This window comes from Lampetra fluviatilis, chromosome 37, assembly GCF_964198595.1.
Source record: "Lampetra fluviatilis chromosome 37, kcLamFluv1.1, whole genome shotgun sequence".
Lineage (NCBI taxonomy): Eukaryota > Metazoa > Chordata > Hyperoartia > Petromyzontiformes > Petromyzontidae > Lampetra > Lampetra fluviatilis.
In genome coordinates, this window is record NC_136311.1 from 896943 (window position 1) to 915226 (window position 18284).

At 49.8% G+C, this 18284-nt stretch overlaps 1 protein-coding gene across 3 annotated transcripts in view; it reads right to left on the reverse strand.

Moving 5' to 3' along the window:
• Positions 1-18284, reverse strand: part of LOC144945190 (kinase suppressor of Ras 1-like) — a 132367-nt gene that overhangs the window by 91478 nt on the left and 22605 nt on the right. For all 3 annotated transcript variants that reach the window (XM_078873482.1, XM_078873481.1, XM_078873480.1), the window contains exon 2: positions 6558-6698. In XM_078873482.1, the coding sequence (XP_078729608.1) occupies positions 6558-6698 (141 nt within the window). The remainder of the gene's footprint in view (positions 1-6557; positions 6699-18284) is intronic.

Sequence of the window (18284 nt, forward strand, 5' to 3'; positions counted from 1 at the left end):
ACCACCAACTCTGAATCATGAACAGAGCGGGGTTTAAACACCACCACCATCTCTGAATCACGAACAGAGCGGGGTTTAAACACCACCACCAACTCTGAATCACGAATAGAGCGGGGTTTAAACACCACCACCATCTCTGAATCACGAACAGAGCGGGGTTTAAACACCACCACCATCTCTGAATCACGAATAGAGCGGGGTTTAAACACCACCACCAACTCTGAATCACGATCAGAGCAGGGTTTAAACACCACCACCATCTCTGAATCACGAACAGAGTGGGGTTTAAACACCACCACCATCTCTGAATCACGAACAGAGCGGGGTTTAAACACCACCAGCACCATCTCTGAATCACGAACAGAGCGGGGTTTAAACACCGCCAACATCTCTGAATCACGAATAGAGCGGAGATTAAACACCACCAACATCTCTGAATCACGAACAAAGCGGGGTTTAAACACCACCACCATCTCTGAATCACGAACAGAGCGGGGTTTAAACACCACCACCACCATCTCTGAATCACGAACAGAGCGGGGTTTAAACACCGCCAACATCTCTGAATCACGAACAGAGCGGGGTTTAAACACCACCAGCACCATCTCTGAATCACGAACAGAGCGGGGTTTAAACACCGCCAACATCTCTGAATCACGAATAGAGCAGAGATTAAACACCACCAACATCTCTGAATCACGAACAAAGCGGGGTTTAAACACCACCACCATCTCTGAATCACGAACAGAGCGGGGTTTAAACACCACCACCACCATCTCTGAATCACGAACAGAGCGGGGTTTAAACACCGCCAACATCTCTGAATCACGAACAGAGCGGGGTTTAAACACCACCACCATCTCTGAATCACGAACAGAGCGGGGGTTTAAACACCGCCAACATCTCTGAATCACGAACAGAGCGGGGTTTAAACACCACCACCATCTCTGAATCATGAACAGAGCGGAGTTTCAACACCACCACCATCTCTGAATCACGAACAGAGCGGAGTTTCAACACCACCACCAACTCTGAATCAAGAACAGAGCGTGGTTTAAACACCACCACCATCTCTGAATCACGAACGGAGCGGGGTTTAAACACCACCACCATCTCTGAATCACGAACAGAGCGGGGTTTAAACACCACCACCATCTCTGAATCACGAACAGAGCGGGGGTTTAAACACTGCCAACATCTCTGAATCACGAACAGAGCGGGGTTTAAACACCACCACCAACTCTGAATCACGAAAAGAGCGGAGTTTCAACACCGCCAACATCTCTGAATCACGAACAGAGCGGGGTTTAAACACCAACACCATCTCTGAATCATGAACAGAGCGGGGTTTAAACACCACCACCATCTCTGAATCACGAACAGAGCGGGGTTTAAACACCGCCACCCTCTCTGAATCACGAACAGAGCGGGGTTTAAACACCACCACCATCTCTGAATCACGAACGGAGTGGGGTTTAAACACCACCACCATCTCTGAATCACGAACAGAGTGGGGTTTAAACACCACCACCCTCTCTGAATCATGAATAGAGCGGAGTTTAAACACCACCACCATCTCTGAATCATGAACAGAGCGGGGTTTAAACACCGCCACCATCTCTGAAATCACGAACAGAGCGGGGTTTGAACACCGCCACCATCTCTGAATCATGAACAGAGTGGGGTTTAAACACCACCACCATCTCTGAAATCACAAACGGAGCGGGGTTTAAACACCACCAACATCTCTGAATCACGAACAGAGCGGGGTTTAAACACCGCCACCATCTCTGAATCACGAACAGAGCGGGGTTTAAACACCACCATGATCTCTGAATCACAAGCGGAGTGGGGTACCTGGGCGCTCTGTCCCACGGCCGGGGAGCAGCACACCAGAGGGCGCGGCGCGGGCACCCACCGTGCAGGGGAGCAGCCGCGTCCGTGCTCATGCACGGATCTGTCCTGACCAAGATCTCCTCAGCGGTGGCTTAATAATTCTCACGACTGGATTGAACATCGACGCAAGGTGCCGGTGACGTTTCGCATCAAACGGCTTCGGATAAAGCCACCCCGGGGCCGAACCACCAAACAAACGCCGGCTCACTGCGAGTAACCCGCAGGGTGGACGACGGCGGTTATCGAATTCAGAAACAAACATCAGCCCTCGGGTAGTTAGCTGAAAATACAATCTGAATTTCAAGCATTGCTCACTTGAAATAATTATGAACTACTTTCCAGGGAACAAGAGTGATTCGCCAGCATCTCGATTTATTTTCATTAAACTTTTTTTATCTGAAAAACTCAGGAAATGAAGAAATGTAAATATCACTCCTGAATCAAATATGTCCTATATTTTTATAACACCCCTACCTACCTACCTACCCACTTATCCACTCACCTACCCACACACTTACCCACCTATCCAGCTACCTATCCACCCACCTACCTTGCAACCTACCTACCTAGCCACAGACCTACCCAGCCACCTGCCTAACCACCTACCCACTTATCTACCGGCCTACCTACTGACCCACCTACTGACCCAGCTACCTACCCAACTACTTACCCACCCACCTACCCACCCACCCACCTACCTACCCACCCACATACCCACCCATCCACCTACCTACCCACCCACCTACCTACTTATCAACCTAGTCACCACAAGAATCAGCTGCATGTGTGCTTACCCATGCAACTACCATCCTACTTCCCTTGCTAACTTGATATCCACCTACCTACCTGCCCATCCATTTACCCAAAGGGCTGACAAAGATTTTACAGAACCCTACCGACGTCATCGCCTGCAGTGGTAGACGTCACAGGCTGTCGCCTGGGAAAGAAAATGCAGGTGGTGCAAAATTACATTTCAGATGTTTCCCCCCCAGGAGGCAAGGGTGGGGGGTCTCAGAAAGTGCCACCAACAGCACCAAGTGGCACGGGTGGCAGTGACGACGGTGCTGATTCTCGCGCCTCAGAAAGAAGGGGCCTGGGTTCGATTACCGACTCGGGCGCCTTGCCCTGTGGAGTGTGTACGTGTGGAATGTGTACGCGTGGAGTGTGTACGTGTGGAGTGTGTACGCATGGAGTGTGTAGAGTGTGGAGTGTACAGTGTGGAGTGTGTAAGTGTGGAGTGTGTACGCGTGGAGTGTGTACGCGTGGAGTGTGTAAGTGTGGAGTGTGTACGCGTGGAGTGTGTACGCGTGGAGTGTGTACGTGTGGAGTGTGTACGTGTGGAGTTTGTACGTGTGGAGTATGTAAGTGTGGAGTGTGTAAGTGTGGAGTGTGTACGCGTGGAGTGTGTAAGTGTGGAGTGTGCAAGTGTGGAGTGTGTAAGTGTGGAGTGTGTACGTGTGGAGTGTGTACGTGTGGAGTGTGTAAGTGTGGAGTGTGGAAGTGTAGAGTGTGGAAGTGTGTAATGTGGAGTGTGTAAGTGTGTACGTGTGGAGTGTGTAAGTGTGGAGTGTGTAAGTGTGTAAGTGTGGAGTGTGTACGCGTGGAGTGTGTACGCGTGGAGTGTGTACGCGTGGAGTATGTACGCGTGGAATGTGTACGCATGGAGTGTGTAAGTGTGGAGTGTGTAAGTGTGGAGTGTGTACGTGTGGAGTTTGTACGCGTGGAGTGTGTACGCGTGGAGTGTGTAAGTGTGGAGTGTGTACGCGTGGAGTGTGTAAGTGTGGAGTGTGCAAGTGTGGAGTGTGTAAGTGTGGAGTGTGTACGTGTGGAGTGTGTACGTGTGGAGTGTGTAAGTGTGGAGTGTGGAAGTGTAGAGTGTGGAAGTGTGTAATGTGGAGTGTGTAAGTGTGTACGTGTGGAGTGTGTAAGTGTGGAGTGTGTAAGTGTGTAAGTGTGGAGTGTGTACGCGTGGAGTGTGTACGCGTGGAGTGTGTACGCGTGGAGTATGTACGCGTGGAATGTGTACGCATGGAGTGTGTAAGTGTGGAGTGTGTAAGTGTGGAGTGTGTACGCGTGGAGTATGTACGCGTGGAGTGTGTACGCGTGGAGTGTGTACGCGTGGAGTATGTACGCGTGGAATGTGTACGCATGGAGTGTGTAAGTGTGGAGTGTGTAAGTGTGGAGTGTGTACGCGTGGAGTATGTACGCGTGGAGTGTGTACGCGTGGAGTGTGTAAGTGTGGAGTGTGTAAGTGTGGAGTGTGTAAGCGTGGAGTGTGTAAGCGTGGAGTGTGTAAGTGTGGAGTGTGTACGCGTGGAGTGTGTAAGTGTGGAGTGTGTAAGTGTGGAGTGTGTACGCGTGGAGTGTATAAGCGTGGAGTGTGTACGCGTGGAGTGTGTACGCGTGGAGTGTGTACGCGTGGAGTGTGTACGCGTGGAGTGTGTACGCGTGGAGTGTGTACGTTCACCCCCTGTTCTGCATGGGTTTCCTTTCAGGTTCTCTGGGTTTCTCTCCATTGCTGACGACATAATGGGTGTTGGCTTCTTTGCACTTGGTGTGGATTTCCTGGGTGAATAATTACTTGATTAGTTCATTTTAAAATATCGTGATCCTAGCCCCGAAGATAACCCATTGGTGGCCGATTGCATGGCAGCCAGGGGAAAGAACTCGAATAAAGTTGTATTATTATAATTGCAATAGTGTACCCAGGAAAGCCTTTCTGACCCTCAAGTCTTTTGAAGGAGGGCCCAGTTGCTGCTATGTGTAATCCAAATTGAATAATTTACAGGTATTTTTTTCAATGTTGGGATATTTGGCCAATATCAGTGACATTGTGTGTGGTCACCAGCCATGGCAGAACACTGGAAAACTCAAGAGGAAACCCATGGCAGAAAAAGGCACTTAGAACCGAACCCGGTGTAACAGGCTAAAATAACCCCTGCCCCGATTAAACCGGGTATAGTTTAGCCCTGGTCAGAGTATACTCGGGGGGATAAAGTGTCCTAGGCTAAACTATACCCGGGGGTTTAAACTAGACTGGGCCATTCTAGATTTGAAGCTTTCGTGACTGCAAGGATTCATATTCTTAGGTTTTTTCGGTAAAGTCACGAAGGTAAAAAATTACTTTTATTAATTTAAAATTTTTTACCTACGTGACTTTACCGAAAAAACCTAAGAATATAGACTGGGCCAGACCATACCCCTCCAAGCCAGAATATGCCCCATGTGAAAGTTCAAACAAACTTCAATCGATATCTAAAAAACGTATAAATGGAAGTAAGAATATAAATTTGATCAATTGAAGCATTTTTAGGGTTAGGGAAAGGGTTAAGGTTATTATTAAAGTTTTTTCTGGTTGAAGCAATCAAAGTCTGTGTTTACAATTTTAAAAAATGTGTAAATCGCTCAACACTATTACAGTACTATCATGGGGGTATGATTTGGCCTAGAGGGCTATAAATTTGCCTAGGCCATAATATACCCGGGTATAATCTAGCCTAGGCCGTTTAAACCCCGGGTATACTATGGCCTGGTGGTATACTACGGCCTGTTACACCGGGTCCTTCTTGCTGTGAAGCGTGAGAGTCAGCACTGCCGCCACTGCCACCCGTGCCACCTGGTGCTGTTGGTGGCATTTTTAGAATGCCCCCCACCCTTGCCCCTGGGGGGGAAATATCTGAAATGCAATTTTGCACGGTCTGCATTTTATTTCCCAGGCGACAGCCTGCAGGCGATGACGTCAGTACGGTTCTGTATAATAATTTGTCAGCTCTCTGCCAATCCCCATGCTGGCTGGATTAACAAACAAACGCACAATTAACACCAACGCTGTCATTCGTGAGGCAATCGGGCAATCGTGACTCACCAGCGTCACCACTAGAGGGCACTCTGGCAGCTATCTGGTGTCGCGACGACACAGGGAGAATTCACCCTGTGATGCAGATTCAAACACCACGGCTACAGCGGGTGCCCACTGCAACCGCCAGCATCGCTTCCACGACACGCCGGCTGACGGGCGGCTGAACGTACGGAACACGCCAAAGAACAACGGCCCCTCTAGGGTACGTCCGCCACGAAGACGGAGCGATGAGATCGGTTCGCGTGTAGGAGCGAGACACGTTGTGGCATCGCGAGGCCGTGAGAGATGCAGACAACTGGGAAAGACCTTCATCCAGCGGTGGATAGATCACGGCCAACGATCTTTTGGCATGGTGGCGAGATGTTGACTACATCGCCTGGTATGGCAGAGGTCGTGGGTTCAATCCCGAAACCTGACGCCTGTTGTATATTTGGAGTTTGCATGTTCTCCCTGTGGTCGTGTTGATTTTTCTCTGGGTCCTCTGGTTTTTCCCTGCACAGTTAAAATCAACACGCATCTAGAGTATTTGGCAGCTGCTATAAATTTCCACGTGATAAGCCACTTCGTTGGGCTATCATTTGTCGCTTCTGAAAAAGAGCTACATAGCTCTGTGGGCGTTACCTGGTAAAGCAAAACAATTGTTTAGTTGAGTTTTTTTGTTGGATCCTTCCGTCAATCACCACACCTGGTTATGTGAAAGCGGCAGCATGGGCTCCAGAAAACCTCCTGGAGAAAGCGGACGACACGTGGAGGGGCGGCGGGCGGGGGAGCGAGGCCCTCCACCCACGCAAGAGTCAGTCACCTGTGCCATGGGAAGCTGTAGGCCGACGAGCCGCAGCCAGTGTCCGAGCCGTGGGTAGCCTTGCGGGCTGGAGCAGCGCTCCTCGCGAGGCACGCGGCTCGCGTAGGTCAGCTGCTGGCTGAAGTAGCACACCAGCTTTCCCTGCACACGGACGGATGCCACACACACGCACGCACAAAGACAGAGATATAGCCTCGACAGACTTTTGGGACGGGTGCCGTTAGCGAGTAGCATCTATGAAGGCTGGCACGGCACGCGAGGGGGTGGGTGGCCAGCACTGTGCCCGGCCGCCTTTGTCTCCCTAGTGGCGATGTGTACACATCGCACCAGGTACTCATTTGAGGCTCATTCGACCTAGGGGAGGCCCAGGACCGGTTCAGATAATCGTCACTGGTGTTGGCCATGAAAGGGAATTGAACTCGGGTTACTGGGTTCATAGCGCGGTGCGCTAACCGCTACACTACCGCTCCCACACACACACACGTGCACACACACACCACCGCACACAGCACGTGCGGGGCCTGCGTGCCCGGGCACGTGCAGCGGGGAGGGTAAAGGTGGCTCTGTGGCTGTGCGAGTGGGGACTTGAGACCTGGGCGGAGTGGGGCAGGGCAGGGCTGTGCAGGGAGTGAGGGCAGGCCCGAGGTGTGTGTGGGTTGCTTGCATGGCTGTGTTTGCTCAGAGGAGTGCGAATGAGCGTGTGAGTGTGCGCGCGATGAAGAGAGGCCCAGCCTTGTTGCGCACACTTGAGGAGTCAAATGAAACACGCACGTCACCGGCTGCGTCGCCAGCAGTGGATAAACGACAGACAAAAACACCGTGGCCCTGAAATAATGACACATTGGCGATGTTTCAGGTAGCGGCCCTTCTTCATAGCGCATCGATGTAGGATGAACGGCCACTGCTCGAAATGTCACGTTTCAATAAATGTCCTCTCAGGGCCATATCGGTCTCGGTTAATACGTTGAGTTCTTGTGACGAGGAGCTCAGGGAGATCACGACGACCGCACGGGCAGCGCTGGCTTGGCACCGCTGAGGCCCTGGGTTTGAGTTCGGGATTGGCGCCCTCCCCACCATGCTGTGATAGCGAGTTAATGATCTCAGCCCAGTCACTAACTGTATAAGAATTTACCGCGGCTTACTGCATTTGCTTTGTGCCTTCATTCGTGACAGATACAATTTGCGGGGCATTTAAAATCTGTGCCCCGAACGTGCATTGGAAGCCGTATAGAATTGACCTCCGAAGTAGTTCTATAAGAGGATCTTCAGCAACCGTTCTGATTTGATGTCACAGTACAGAGTTAACAATGGATATGAATCGTCACGTGACCTGATGCCAATAAATGCGGTGTGGATTTATAAAACGGAGTCTAAAAGCAACTTAATCTCAAGAAGGGGCACATAAACAGTGGCCATGCTTACTGGGCAGAGAGAAAGAGGCAGGTCAGAGGCTGAGGAAAACAGTAAGGCCTCGAGCCCAGACTTGAACAGGGGCAGGGAGTTGACAGCACAAAGGGCTGGGGGGAGGGCGATCCAGACCGTAGGTGACCTCCCGCTGAGCAAAGGTTTAAATTACACCCATTAGCGTACAGGACAAACGACGAGATGGAAAAACAAGGATTTGCTCCAAAGTTGAAGCTGCCGGCAGCCCGAAGGTGGCCCTGCTGGGTTTTTGTAAGTGTGTGTGTGGCGAGTGGTTTGGGGCTATAAGGGGGATCTTTATTATTTGATCTTTGTGGTGAGCGGTAGTGTGTTTAGTTGGTTGTCCTTCCCCCGCACTTCCAATTAGCATGGTTGGCTACGTGCGAAAAGAAGTTCAACATACAGACACGGTATAGTGGTCAGTGCGCTGCGCTACGAACCTGGCGACCCAAGTTCGATTCCCACTCATGGCCAACACCAATGACGATTATCTGGGCCTTCCATAGGTCAACTCAGCTTCAAATCAGTGCCTGGTGCGGTGTGTAAACATCGCCACTGGGGAGACAAAGGCGGCCGGGCGTGGTCCTGTGCCAGCCTTCATAGGTGCTCGCTAACAGCACTTGCCCCAACAATCCGTTAAAGGCTGTACAGGGGATATTTGTCTTTTGTGGGGAGCGGTGGCACAGTGGTTAGCTCAATGCAGCAAGAGGGGTGTGGTGCTCATCTTTGTTGGCAGCACTGAGCCAATGGTGCCGATTATAGATTACTATGGCAAGGGCAGTCCCTCCATAAAACAGCTACTGACGACTTCCCACAATGCAGTACTAATTTTATTGACCCCAGAGGCATGATGGGCAGGGTTGATCCCGGACCAAGATTTGAACTTCTTCTGATGGTGGGTTGCGTGTTTTACCCACAGTGTCATCTACCCGTATGCAGAGCACATGCACGGAACAGAAAGGCACACTGGGTCTCTGATAATGAATGAGATAAATCCCTTAAGGTTGTACCGTACTAAGTCAAGGCATCCCAAATGTATTTGCCTCCGACCGAATCACCCCAAACCCCGCCCGTGTCGCCACGGAGTGATGTTGGCGAAGCCTACTCGGTGCTCCTCCAACACGGCCATTATGGACCGCCCTGAGTTGCGTACTCAATGAGATGTGAATGTGAAGTAATGGTCACAACCTCCACAAGGACGCCACACACTTCAGAGTCGGATTGTTGCATTATTTCCCACTTCCCCAGTTTGACTCCACGGTGGCGAGATGTTAACTACTTCGCTTGGTATACAGGAGGTCGTGGCTTCGATCCCAATCTTGACGCCTGTATATTTGGAGTTTGCATGTTCTCCCCATGGTTGCATGGTTTTGTTGTCCTTTCCCCGCACCTCCGATTAGCGCGGTTGGGTATGTACAGTGAGAAAGAAGTTCAACATATATACATACTTCAATCTGACTTTATTTATAATTATCACTCGTAGTTTAGCACGTTCAGTGTTCTCGCCACTCTCATAGCGCAAGGCCTTCACCACAAAGGTGCTGCTGCTGTGTTTCACAGTGACGGTGTGCCATAGTTTCAGAGTTGGGGCGAGGATTGCTGCGTGTAGTCACAACTCGTTTCAAATTACTTTCCCACAACACGCTCTGCTAAGCTAGGGTGGTGTTGTTCGCCTAGCAGTCAAACCTATATTTTAATTATCAGAGTTGTAATTTTGCCCAATTCATTGGAGACCAACATTATTTTAATAGGTTTTTTTTTTCGCCGTGCGCAGTCATTGGTGACCGGGCAGAGACCAACAAACCCGATGCTTGAGAACCCCAGTTTTAATCACGGGAGGCCGATATCCGGATTCAAACCCAGGATCTCAGCAGTGCAAACTCAGCGCCCCAGTGCCCTCGGAGCCGCCCCGGTCACCTCAAGCGAGAGTTATTTCTTGCACCCACACAGCGGCAAAAAGTCATCAGACCCACAGGCGTGGTTCTCCGCATCTGCGTGGTTACGCAACGACAGCAGCAGTAGCAGTAAGTAACCGCCGGTGTTTTTCCAGTCAGGCCGGGCCACGCCGACACCGGCAACATCAGTGAAAGCCACCGAAACTTTCCCGTCTGTTCATAACGAAAGTCTCCGAGGGAGCAATTGTTTTGATTTTAGTTTAGACCCACAGCCCCTGCGTGAAACCGTTGACGGATGCAGACCCTTTCTGGCAATAAAACAGGTGTTAAGATGTTCACAAACCAAACAGAAACCTTTTGCAAGGCATCAAGTCTGCATTAACCACACATACTTGTGGCAAAACATTGAAACATGCTCTGATAATATATGCATTGTCTTGGAAACTGACAAAGGCATATATGATGCATTCTCTTGTGTTAGACCAGTTATCTGTGTAATACCAGTTCTCAGGTCAATTAGTTTCAAAGACAACGCGTATATTATCAAAAGCATGCTTGTTTCCATGTTTTGTCACAAGTATGTGTGGTTTATGCAGACTTGATGCCTTGCAAAATGTTTCTATTTGGTGTTTCATTTCCAGAATGGGTAAAACATATTCTTATTTGTCATAATTTTGGATGCTGATTAAAAGGTCAAATAGATAAATGGGAGGTTGTTTGACCGTGCTTCACCAACTGGTCGGTGTAGGTTTGTAAAGGGGTTGGGGGTTTGGCCCCGTACCGTTTCATGTCGCTTGGCGCTGACACAGCACGAGCTGGGTACGAGCACACCGCTTGGGAGCAGGGGCAGCTGTGCGTATATCAGAAGTAGTGTTTCATTGTATCTGATGCCCTATATCTTCCCCCACCAGTGTAATGTCAGCACGTGTTGTTTATACCAGAACTGTTCTTATATAAGATGTAGCTTCTGCTGTACGAGCCACGGCCGGAACTGAACTTGGGCCGCCGACGTCGTAGCTTAGCTCACTAACCGCCGCTCTGCTTGTCAGAACGGCTGGTCCAACAGCAGCTCACGAACCACCGGTCCGCTTATCAGAATGGGTGGCCTACCAGCAGCTCACTAACCACCACTCCGCTTGTCAGAACGCGGCGACGCGGCGGCCCAATGGCGGCGCGCTCATCGCTTGTTGCAGAAGTTCACAGTTCGAATCGAGCGGCCACCCTGATTAATATTGCGGTGTGTGCATTGACCGTAACAATACAATGCTCCGTCTGCTTCACGGGGGATGTTAAAGATAATACGACGGCATTCATGGGCCACGGTGTGCAGGAGTCATGGTCTAAATTTGGCAAATAATAAAAAATACCCAAAAATGTCTGAATCACCTCCTACTGTGAAACCTGGCAGGACCCTCCTAAAATAAGATTCATGGTCCTCGCTGAGACTTTCTTCTACAGAGACTGCAGATGTAAATGGTTTATTTTGCACGGTGCAGTAGTCAGGACGCGTGGTTCGCAATCTGAAGCGGGTGCAAGTTCAAATCCCAGTCTGTGATCAATTCATCCCTCCGGGGTGGAGGGATGGAAGTGTAGCAGTTCTTTGTAAAGATTCATCCGCAACAGAAACCATTTAGAACTTTTCTGGCCATTGTTACAGGCTGATAATTACATAAAAAGCTGCTGTGCTGTTGGTGTTCATAAAAAAAAACACATTTACATATCGGCCAGCTAACCAAGATTTAAACTTTTCCTTTTCGTGAGAGTCGCAACTATTTTATCTTTTTATTATTTTGCAGGATCTACTCTTGTACGGTGTAAAGCAGCCCAGGCAGGAACAAACGGATTCCCAATTATTGGGGGTGCAGGATCACGTTACGCTGCCTCCACTAGATCTTGTAACAGTTGTAAGCGTTCGTGAAATATCTCAGCACATCTAATATTATCTCATGATCAATCCCGTGGATCAACATAAACTTGCATGGCCTACCGAGTATATTGGATCAGATTGCGGAAATATATAAATGTGTCGTTAAACCCGCCACCACCCGACACAGCCAACTAGTAAGGGTTGTCACGTAAACAGAACGTGCCAATTCGTCACTAGTACAGCACACCGGTTGTGTGTTGGAAAGCCAAGCCACAACATTTACAATCTAAGTACGACTAGTCGGCTGTGTCGGGTGGTGGCGGGTGTAACAACACATTTATATATTTACGTGATCTAACCCAATAAACCTCTTTTATGGTTGATATTGGTCGCGAAAGCCTACAACGTGCTAAACTATATATTGGAGCAGTGACGCAGCGGCCAGCGCGGTGCGCTATAAACCTGGCAACCCGAGTTTGATTCCTGGTCACGGGCATCACCAACCGGCACTAACCAGATTGTTGAAGCATGATCAAACAAACCTCACATCTGACATGGCGTGTGGAGGCCTTCATCCAGCAGTGGACTGATCAAGGGCTGTTAAAGAGATAAACGTTAATACAAATGAAACCGCAATGACTCAAGCCGTTGTGAAAGATTATTTTTTTAATATTCAGATTTTTCTTTTGGGGCTGCCAAGGCCCTTGTGCATCAGACCATGAATATCGCCCCTTGTATCTCTCGGTATGTACATTATGTAAATATCTGGCTGTGGTATATGTTTGTGCAGTCTGGTTTACCCTGAATATCCAAGTCTTCCGTGGCTGCCACCGCTTTCCCATCCCGTTACTGGGCCTTGTAAGATGAATGTTTCGTTTGCCAGATCTACTGATGTACTCCAGCTCTCCTTGTTTGACAGTTGGCTCAGAGTCGGCTGTCTCCGTTTCCGTTTAGGTCGTGATTTTGTTCGCTACAAGTCCGTTAGTCACAGAAATTCCAATCTCGAGAAAAATGCAACAGAATCCTCGACGGCGACGGCGTGAGTCAGCGGCGACGCGTGTGGGTGGCGTGGTCGTGCTTTTCAAGGAGCGAGCAAAGACCTGCCCCATCTATCCTCTTAAGACTCCATCCCTTGCCCCTCCTGTGGGTCCATTTCCTGGGTACACTTTAATATAAATGCACAAGTAGGAACTGAAGGTCCATTTTGGGGTGTACTATGAAAATGTGCCAGTGGCATTATTCATTAATTCGCTGAACCCCATGACAACGTGCGACGGGTGGTGCCCACGTTTCTACTTTGCGGAGACTACGTACACCCATTGGCATTGACTCGAGGTGCACATAGAAAATGTGCTGGCAGCTGAGAATGAATATTCATTTTGAGGTAAAAAAAATACCAGGGGTTTTCATTGGAAAGTCGTGGTGGAATTTCCATATTCTTATGGCATGAGCCAACCCCCCCCCCCACATAGGCTATCACTGCTGTCATGCGAAAGAGCGGTACTAATTTTATCGACCACAGTGAGATGATATTGATCCCAGTCGGCTCTGTGCTAGAATTTGAACTCACGACCTTCCGACCGTGACTCACGAGCCCTGCCACCGTGGCCAATCAGCCGGGTGATTAAGCACACGTTTAAAGTGGGTACGTGGGCCACTGAGCTGGCACCGCTAAGATCCTGGGTTGGAACCCAGGCGACCTCCCGTAATTAAAAGCGGGTTCTTAAGCGCAGTGAGTTGATGGTCTCAGGCCAGTTACCAATGACTGCACACAAAAAATCCATCACATTACATTTTTGTTTCTACACATAATTAGTAATGGTTACACTGTAACGTGGTAAACATCACTCTGAAGTGGCAGAGTGAGTGGGGAAACTCCCGCCTCTTATTGTGTGGACCAGTGGTCACTCAAAAGTAGCTTTGTGGTATCCGCTTCTGTGGGCCATTCTATAACTTCATCTAATAGCGTGACACCAAGACCGCAATCAGGACATTTTATAAATATTTTTTTAACTTTTTTAAAAATTAGTACACGGACATGGTTTGGTCTGGCACTGATACAACGACTTGGGTGCGTTTTGAAAACCTTCGAGCCAACACGTATTAGGCACGCTTTGATGCGGACACAGAGAGTATGGGTGGAGATTGAGGGGGGTGGGGGAGTGAGACTGTGGCTCTGAGAGCGTGAGTCAAACAGGCAACCCGCTGCTGCATTGTCCAAACTCTAAGTATAGCCGCAGCCGCCTGGATGAGCAGGCACGGCAGCCTTGTCGTGCCAGGCCCCCTCGCCCTACCACGCAACCCCAGATCCCGAGCCGACCCTGGCTCTTGAGCCCTGTGTGCATAATCCACCCTTTGACAGCATCAGCGGTTCACTGTCCACTTTTTGTGCGCGTTAATCTGCCCAGATTATCACCACCATCACGAGCTTTGCGTGCCGCTAATGCGAGCTGCTGTGTGAGTGGCCACCGGTTCTCTGTCTTTGTTCATCAGTTCCAAGTGCCTTCGTTCCTCGTTAGTGTCTCACAAGTTAATGTCCTCGTTTAACTGGCTCGCTAGCCACAGCCATTCCACAACACAAGCTGGCTTCTCCTGGGACTTCGGTGATCCCAAAGAAATCTGAAGGTGCCTCAGTTTGGCTCTTTTGAGCAGAGTGCAATAACACCAAATCCTGGATCTATTAGCCTTGGGCTAATATCTGCTTGGCAGTGATGCGCAACTCCAATTTCCAAAAAGACTCAACACATTTGTCAATCAAAACAATGTGGGCTTAAAAGAACATTTACAATGGCCCTTATTCATATATTTGTTACTTTAAAAGCCACGGTATTATTCTTGACGAATGTGTGAGTTTTTGTTTTCTTCCATGAAAAATAATAATGGCTCAGTGTGGCTCTACGGAACCTTTGCATTTTTAACACCGTACCATGGCATTGCTCCAAATAGCTTGGCCTGGCTCCGAGTTTCGCACGTTAACAAAAACCCTAAGAATCTGAAACGTGCCTCGTCTGGTTTTGTTGAGCCTCGGGCATGAACACGGAACGCTAAGGACCCAAACATTGCAACAATCCCACTTGCTGCACCGCTGAGTTGCTTAATATCAACGTACAGGCTCTACCCGGTCGCTGTGCAGGCCACTTGCTCATTTCTACACAGACTATGGCAATGAAACTCGCATTATAGGTAGTCATCTTGTCAGCTGTCCCCCCGCGATGTTTGTTGACTCACTGGTGACACGACCACCCCGAGTGTTTCATATTCACAGGCACGGTCCGCTCGCGGCCTGTGACCTACACCTACTGCAATGCGCCCCGATCTCATCAGATCTCGTCAGATCTCGGAAGCTAAGCAGAATGGAGCCTGTATATGCTCGCATGGGCAAACCACCAAAGGTGTTATGAGCTGCGAGGCTACGAAGTGGGTAGCCGAGGGAAGTTCAGCAAGGTCCATTGTTGTCCTCTACCCACCCCACGTCTATGCTGCCCCACCTGACCAGGGTGTTGAGGTGTGGTCAAAAAACTGCCCACGAGTCACGCAGCATTGGCAGGCCATCATCCAGCAGTGGATTGACACGTACCCTGTGTAACCCACTGGATGGGAGGCCAGAGCACGTGAACCACTCATTTACTCCTGGATGGGGGGCTGGTCAACACCATGCCCAGCCACCTTTGTCTCCCTCGTGCTCTTTACACACAGCACCAGGTGCTCCATTAAAGCTGAGTCGACCTAGGGGAGGCCCAGACAGGCTAAGGTATCCCTGGTAGCCGGACTGTATAGTGCTGGGCTCTGCACCACACACATGTACTCCTCACAAAGACAAAGATCCCCCTCTTTTTTCTTACAGAATGTTGGGGCAAGTGCTATTAGTGAGCACCAACCAAGGCCTGAACTGCGAACCAAGGGGGTGGTATGATCAGCACCGCAGTCGGCCACTCGGTCACCCCATCGCCGATGTTTACACACCGCATCAGGAACTCACCAGCGGCCCAGAACTATCCCAGATATCCCTCTCCACTGGTGTTAAGACGTGGCCGGGAATCATTGAACTCGGGTTGCTGGGTTTCATAGCACAGTTGGCGAACTAATGCGCCACCAACTCTTGCCCCGCACTTCCCCCACACTCTCGCACACACAAGTAGAAATGCACCAGCATGCGGAGACACGCACACGGGACTGGTTAGAGGCCTGGGGGAATCTCTCCTCCTACGATTCTGCCACAGTAAACTCACTCACCTGCATGCGTCACAATCACCAAGTGTGAGCGTCTCCACATGCACGCGGGTGTGGGCGGCGCTCATCCCCCAGTGCTGACCCCGCGCCACCGGTGATGGAAATTTCCCTTCTCCTGCCGCTGGGAGGTTTTCTGCCTGGGATATACGATTTTTTTTGGTTTGGAACTAAGAGTGCAGCCCTTAAAATCGCTGCTAATGCCATCACTGGCAGAAGGGGCTACCGTTGAGAGAGATCTCCAGAAAGCACGACAAAGCCTTCTGGAGGGTATTTGGCCTTCTCTACCTTGCTGGCCAGGTGCTTTGGAAGAAGCTGGAGCACTCACACTTTACCCCACCGCATGCGGACCTGCTAATCGACGAACCGTGGTGAACAGATTTAAACTACTGGGTGGACTGAGATGGTGAGGTATAAGAAACCTGCACCATTGTTTCAAGTCTTTCAATTGCACGCCAGGAGATGGAACTGACCTCTGGATTGTGTCATCCATTACACCACGGCACCATCCTTTGCATAGAATCCCTCCACTAACTTTCACGGTGGTGCGAAAGAAGGTCAACATATATACGTACATGGTTGTATCTCTCTCCCAAAGCGCTACAATTTGTGAATGGTCAATCACGTTGCTAATTTCAAACTCCCATTGCTTGCTGTGACGTCTTCAATCAGTGCTTGTGTCGTGTTCTCCAATTTCATTTCTCATTCTCTTCCCAATTCCTCAGCAGAGTTATGTATATTCACTCTTTGTTCACTGAGGGTGACAGGGCAGCAGTGGGAACACTCGTGCCTCACAGCAGGAAGGGCCTGAGTTGGATTCCCTACTCTGTGTGTAGTTTGTATGTTCTCCCCTAAGAATAAAAAAAACTAAGAGTATGTTCTCCCCCTGTTCTGCTCTGCATGGGTTTCCTCCAGGCTGTCGGGTTTCCCTCTTTCATTTTAAAAACCATACAATGTAAATGGCATCCCAATGCTGAAAAAAGGCCCTGCAAAATACTCACTTGGGATCATACACAGCAGCAGCAACATCGCCCCAAGGCTGCGAAAACTTGGCAGGACCCTCCTGAAAAATATTATTGAGACTCAGTGAAGCTTTCCTGGGTAAATTAGCTTAATAATGATAACAGTAATGATAGTGACGGCTTGGGATGTCCTCTGTCCCACAGTATATTGAGCATGGCTATTGATAATTACGATGATTGGCAGAAGCCAATCTCCCAATCGGATGACGAGCCTGAACTTCCCACCTGTTTTATCGACCCAAGAGAGACAGACGATGGGCTGATTGGACCCCCAACAGCGGTTTCAACTTTCCGAGAGTGAGACTTGAGCGCCTGGCCTTCACATTTCAAGCGGAGTGCTCTGCCGTGGCGCCACCTCACCAGAGAAGTGATTATTGCGAAGCAAAACGCTAAATTCATTACATGATATAAGCTCAAAGTAAAACCATAACATTTTGCAGCCTTCTGTCAACCTACTGCTGGACGAAAGCCTCCGAAAGCGTAGTTGAGGGTAAACCAGATAAATGTGAGCCCCCTCACTTTCAATGCGAGGAAACCCGACTCTTACCAGAGGGCAAGTTTACCCACTTTTATCCCGACTACTGCACCACAGATAGGCCTCTTACACACCGTGTCAGTAATAGGGGGTTGTTTTTAAACATACTTCACCACGCTGGTCAGCGCGGGTTGGTGAAGTGTGGTTGTGGTGGGGCCAGGAGTGGTTCGGATATCGCTCACCACTGACGACAGCCATGACCGGGAATCCATCTCAGGTTGCCAGGTTCACAGTGCAGCGAGGCCTATATTTGTCCAGGATGGCCTCCCCGACTCCCAAGACTTTGTTTCGGGAAGGCCGTGCATTGGCTTAGGGTTAAGCATGGGGCACCGCGACTTTATTTGGCTGCACGCGGTATGTACTGTATGCGTGCGCACGCACGCACAACTCCGCGTTAAAAGCCACGGCAAGCGCTCCAGGTATTTGTGCATCGGCTGCTCATGCACGGCCCCAGCTGCTTGTCCGTGCATCGGCAGGGCTCCCGCTCATCGTTATTTATTCATTTCGTGTCGTACATCACACAAACTTGGTAAGATCACCGATGACCATTTGATCAGTTGCGGGTGCAGCTCCACGCGGGGTCAGTAATGGTGTTTAAACCATCAGCTGCGCTCGCCGTTATGCAACCGAAAACTCTACTTCCATCTGCACACTCTCAACAGTGGTGACTTTTCCTAATTGCAATGAACAAATCTTAAGATGTAGCAACTTGTGGCCCACACCTGCTGTTTGTGTGTGTGAGCTGCCACAGCACCCATC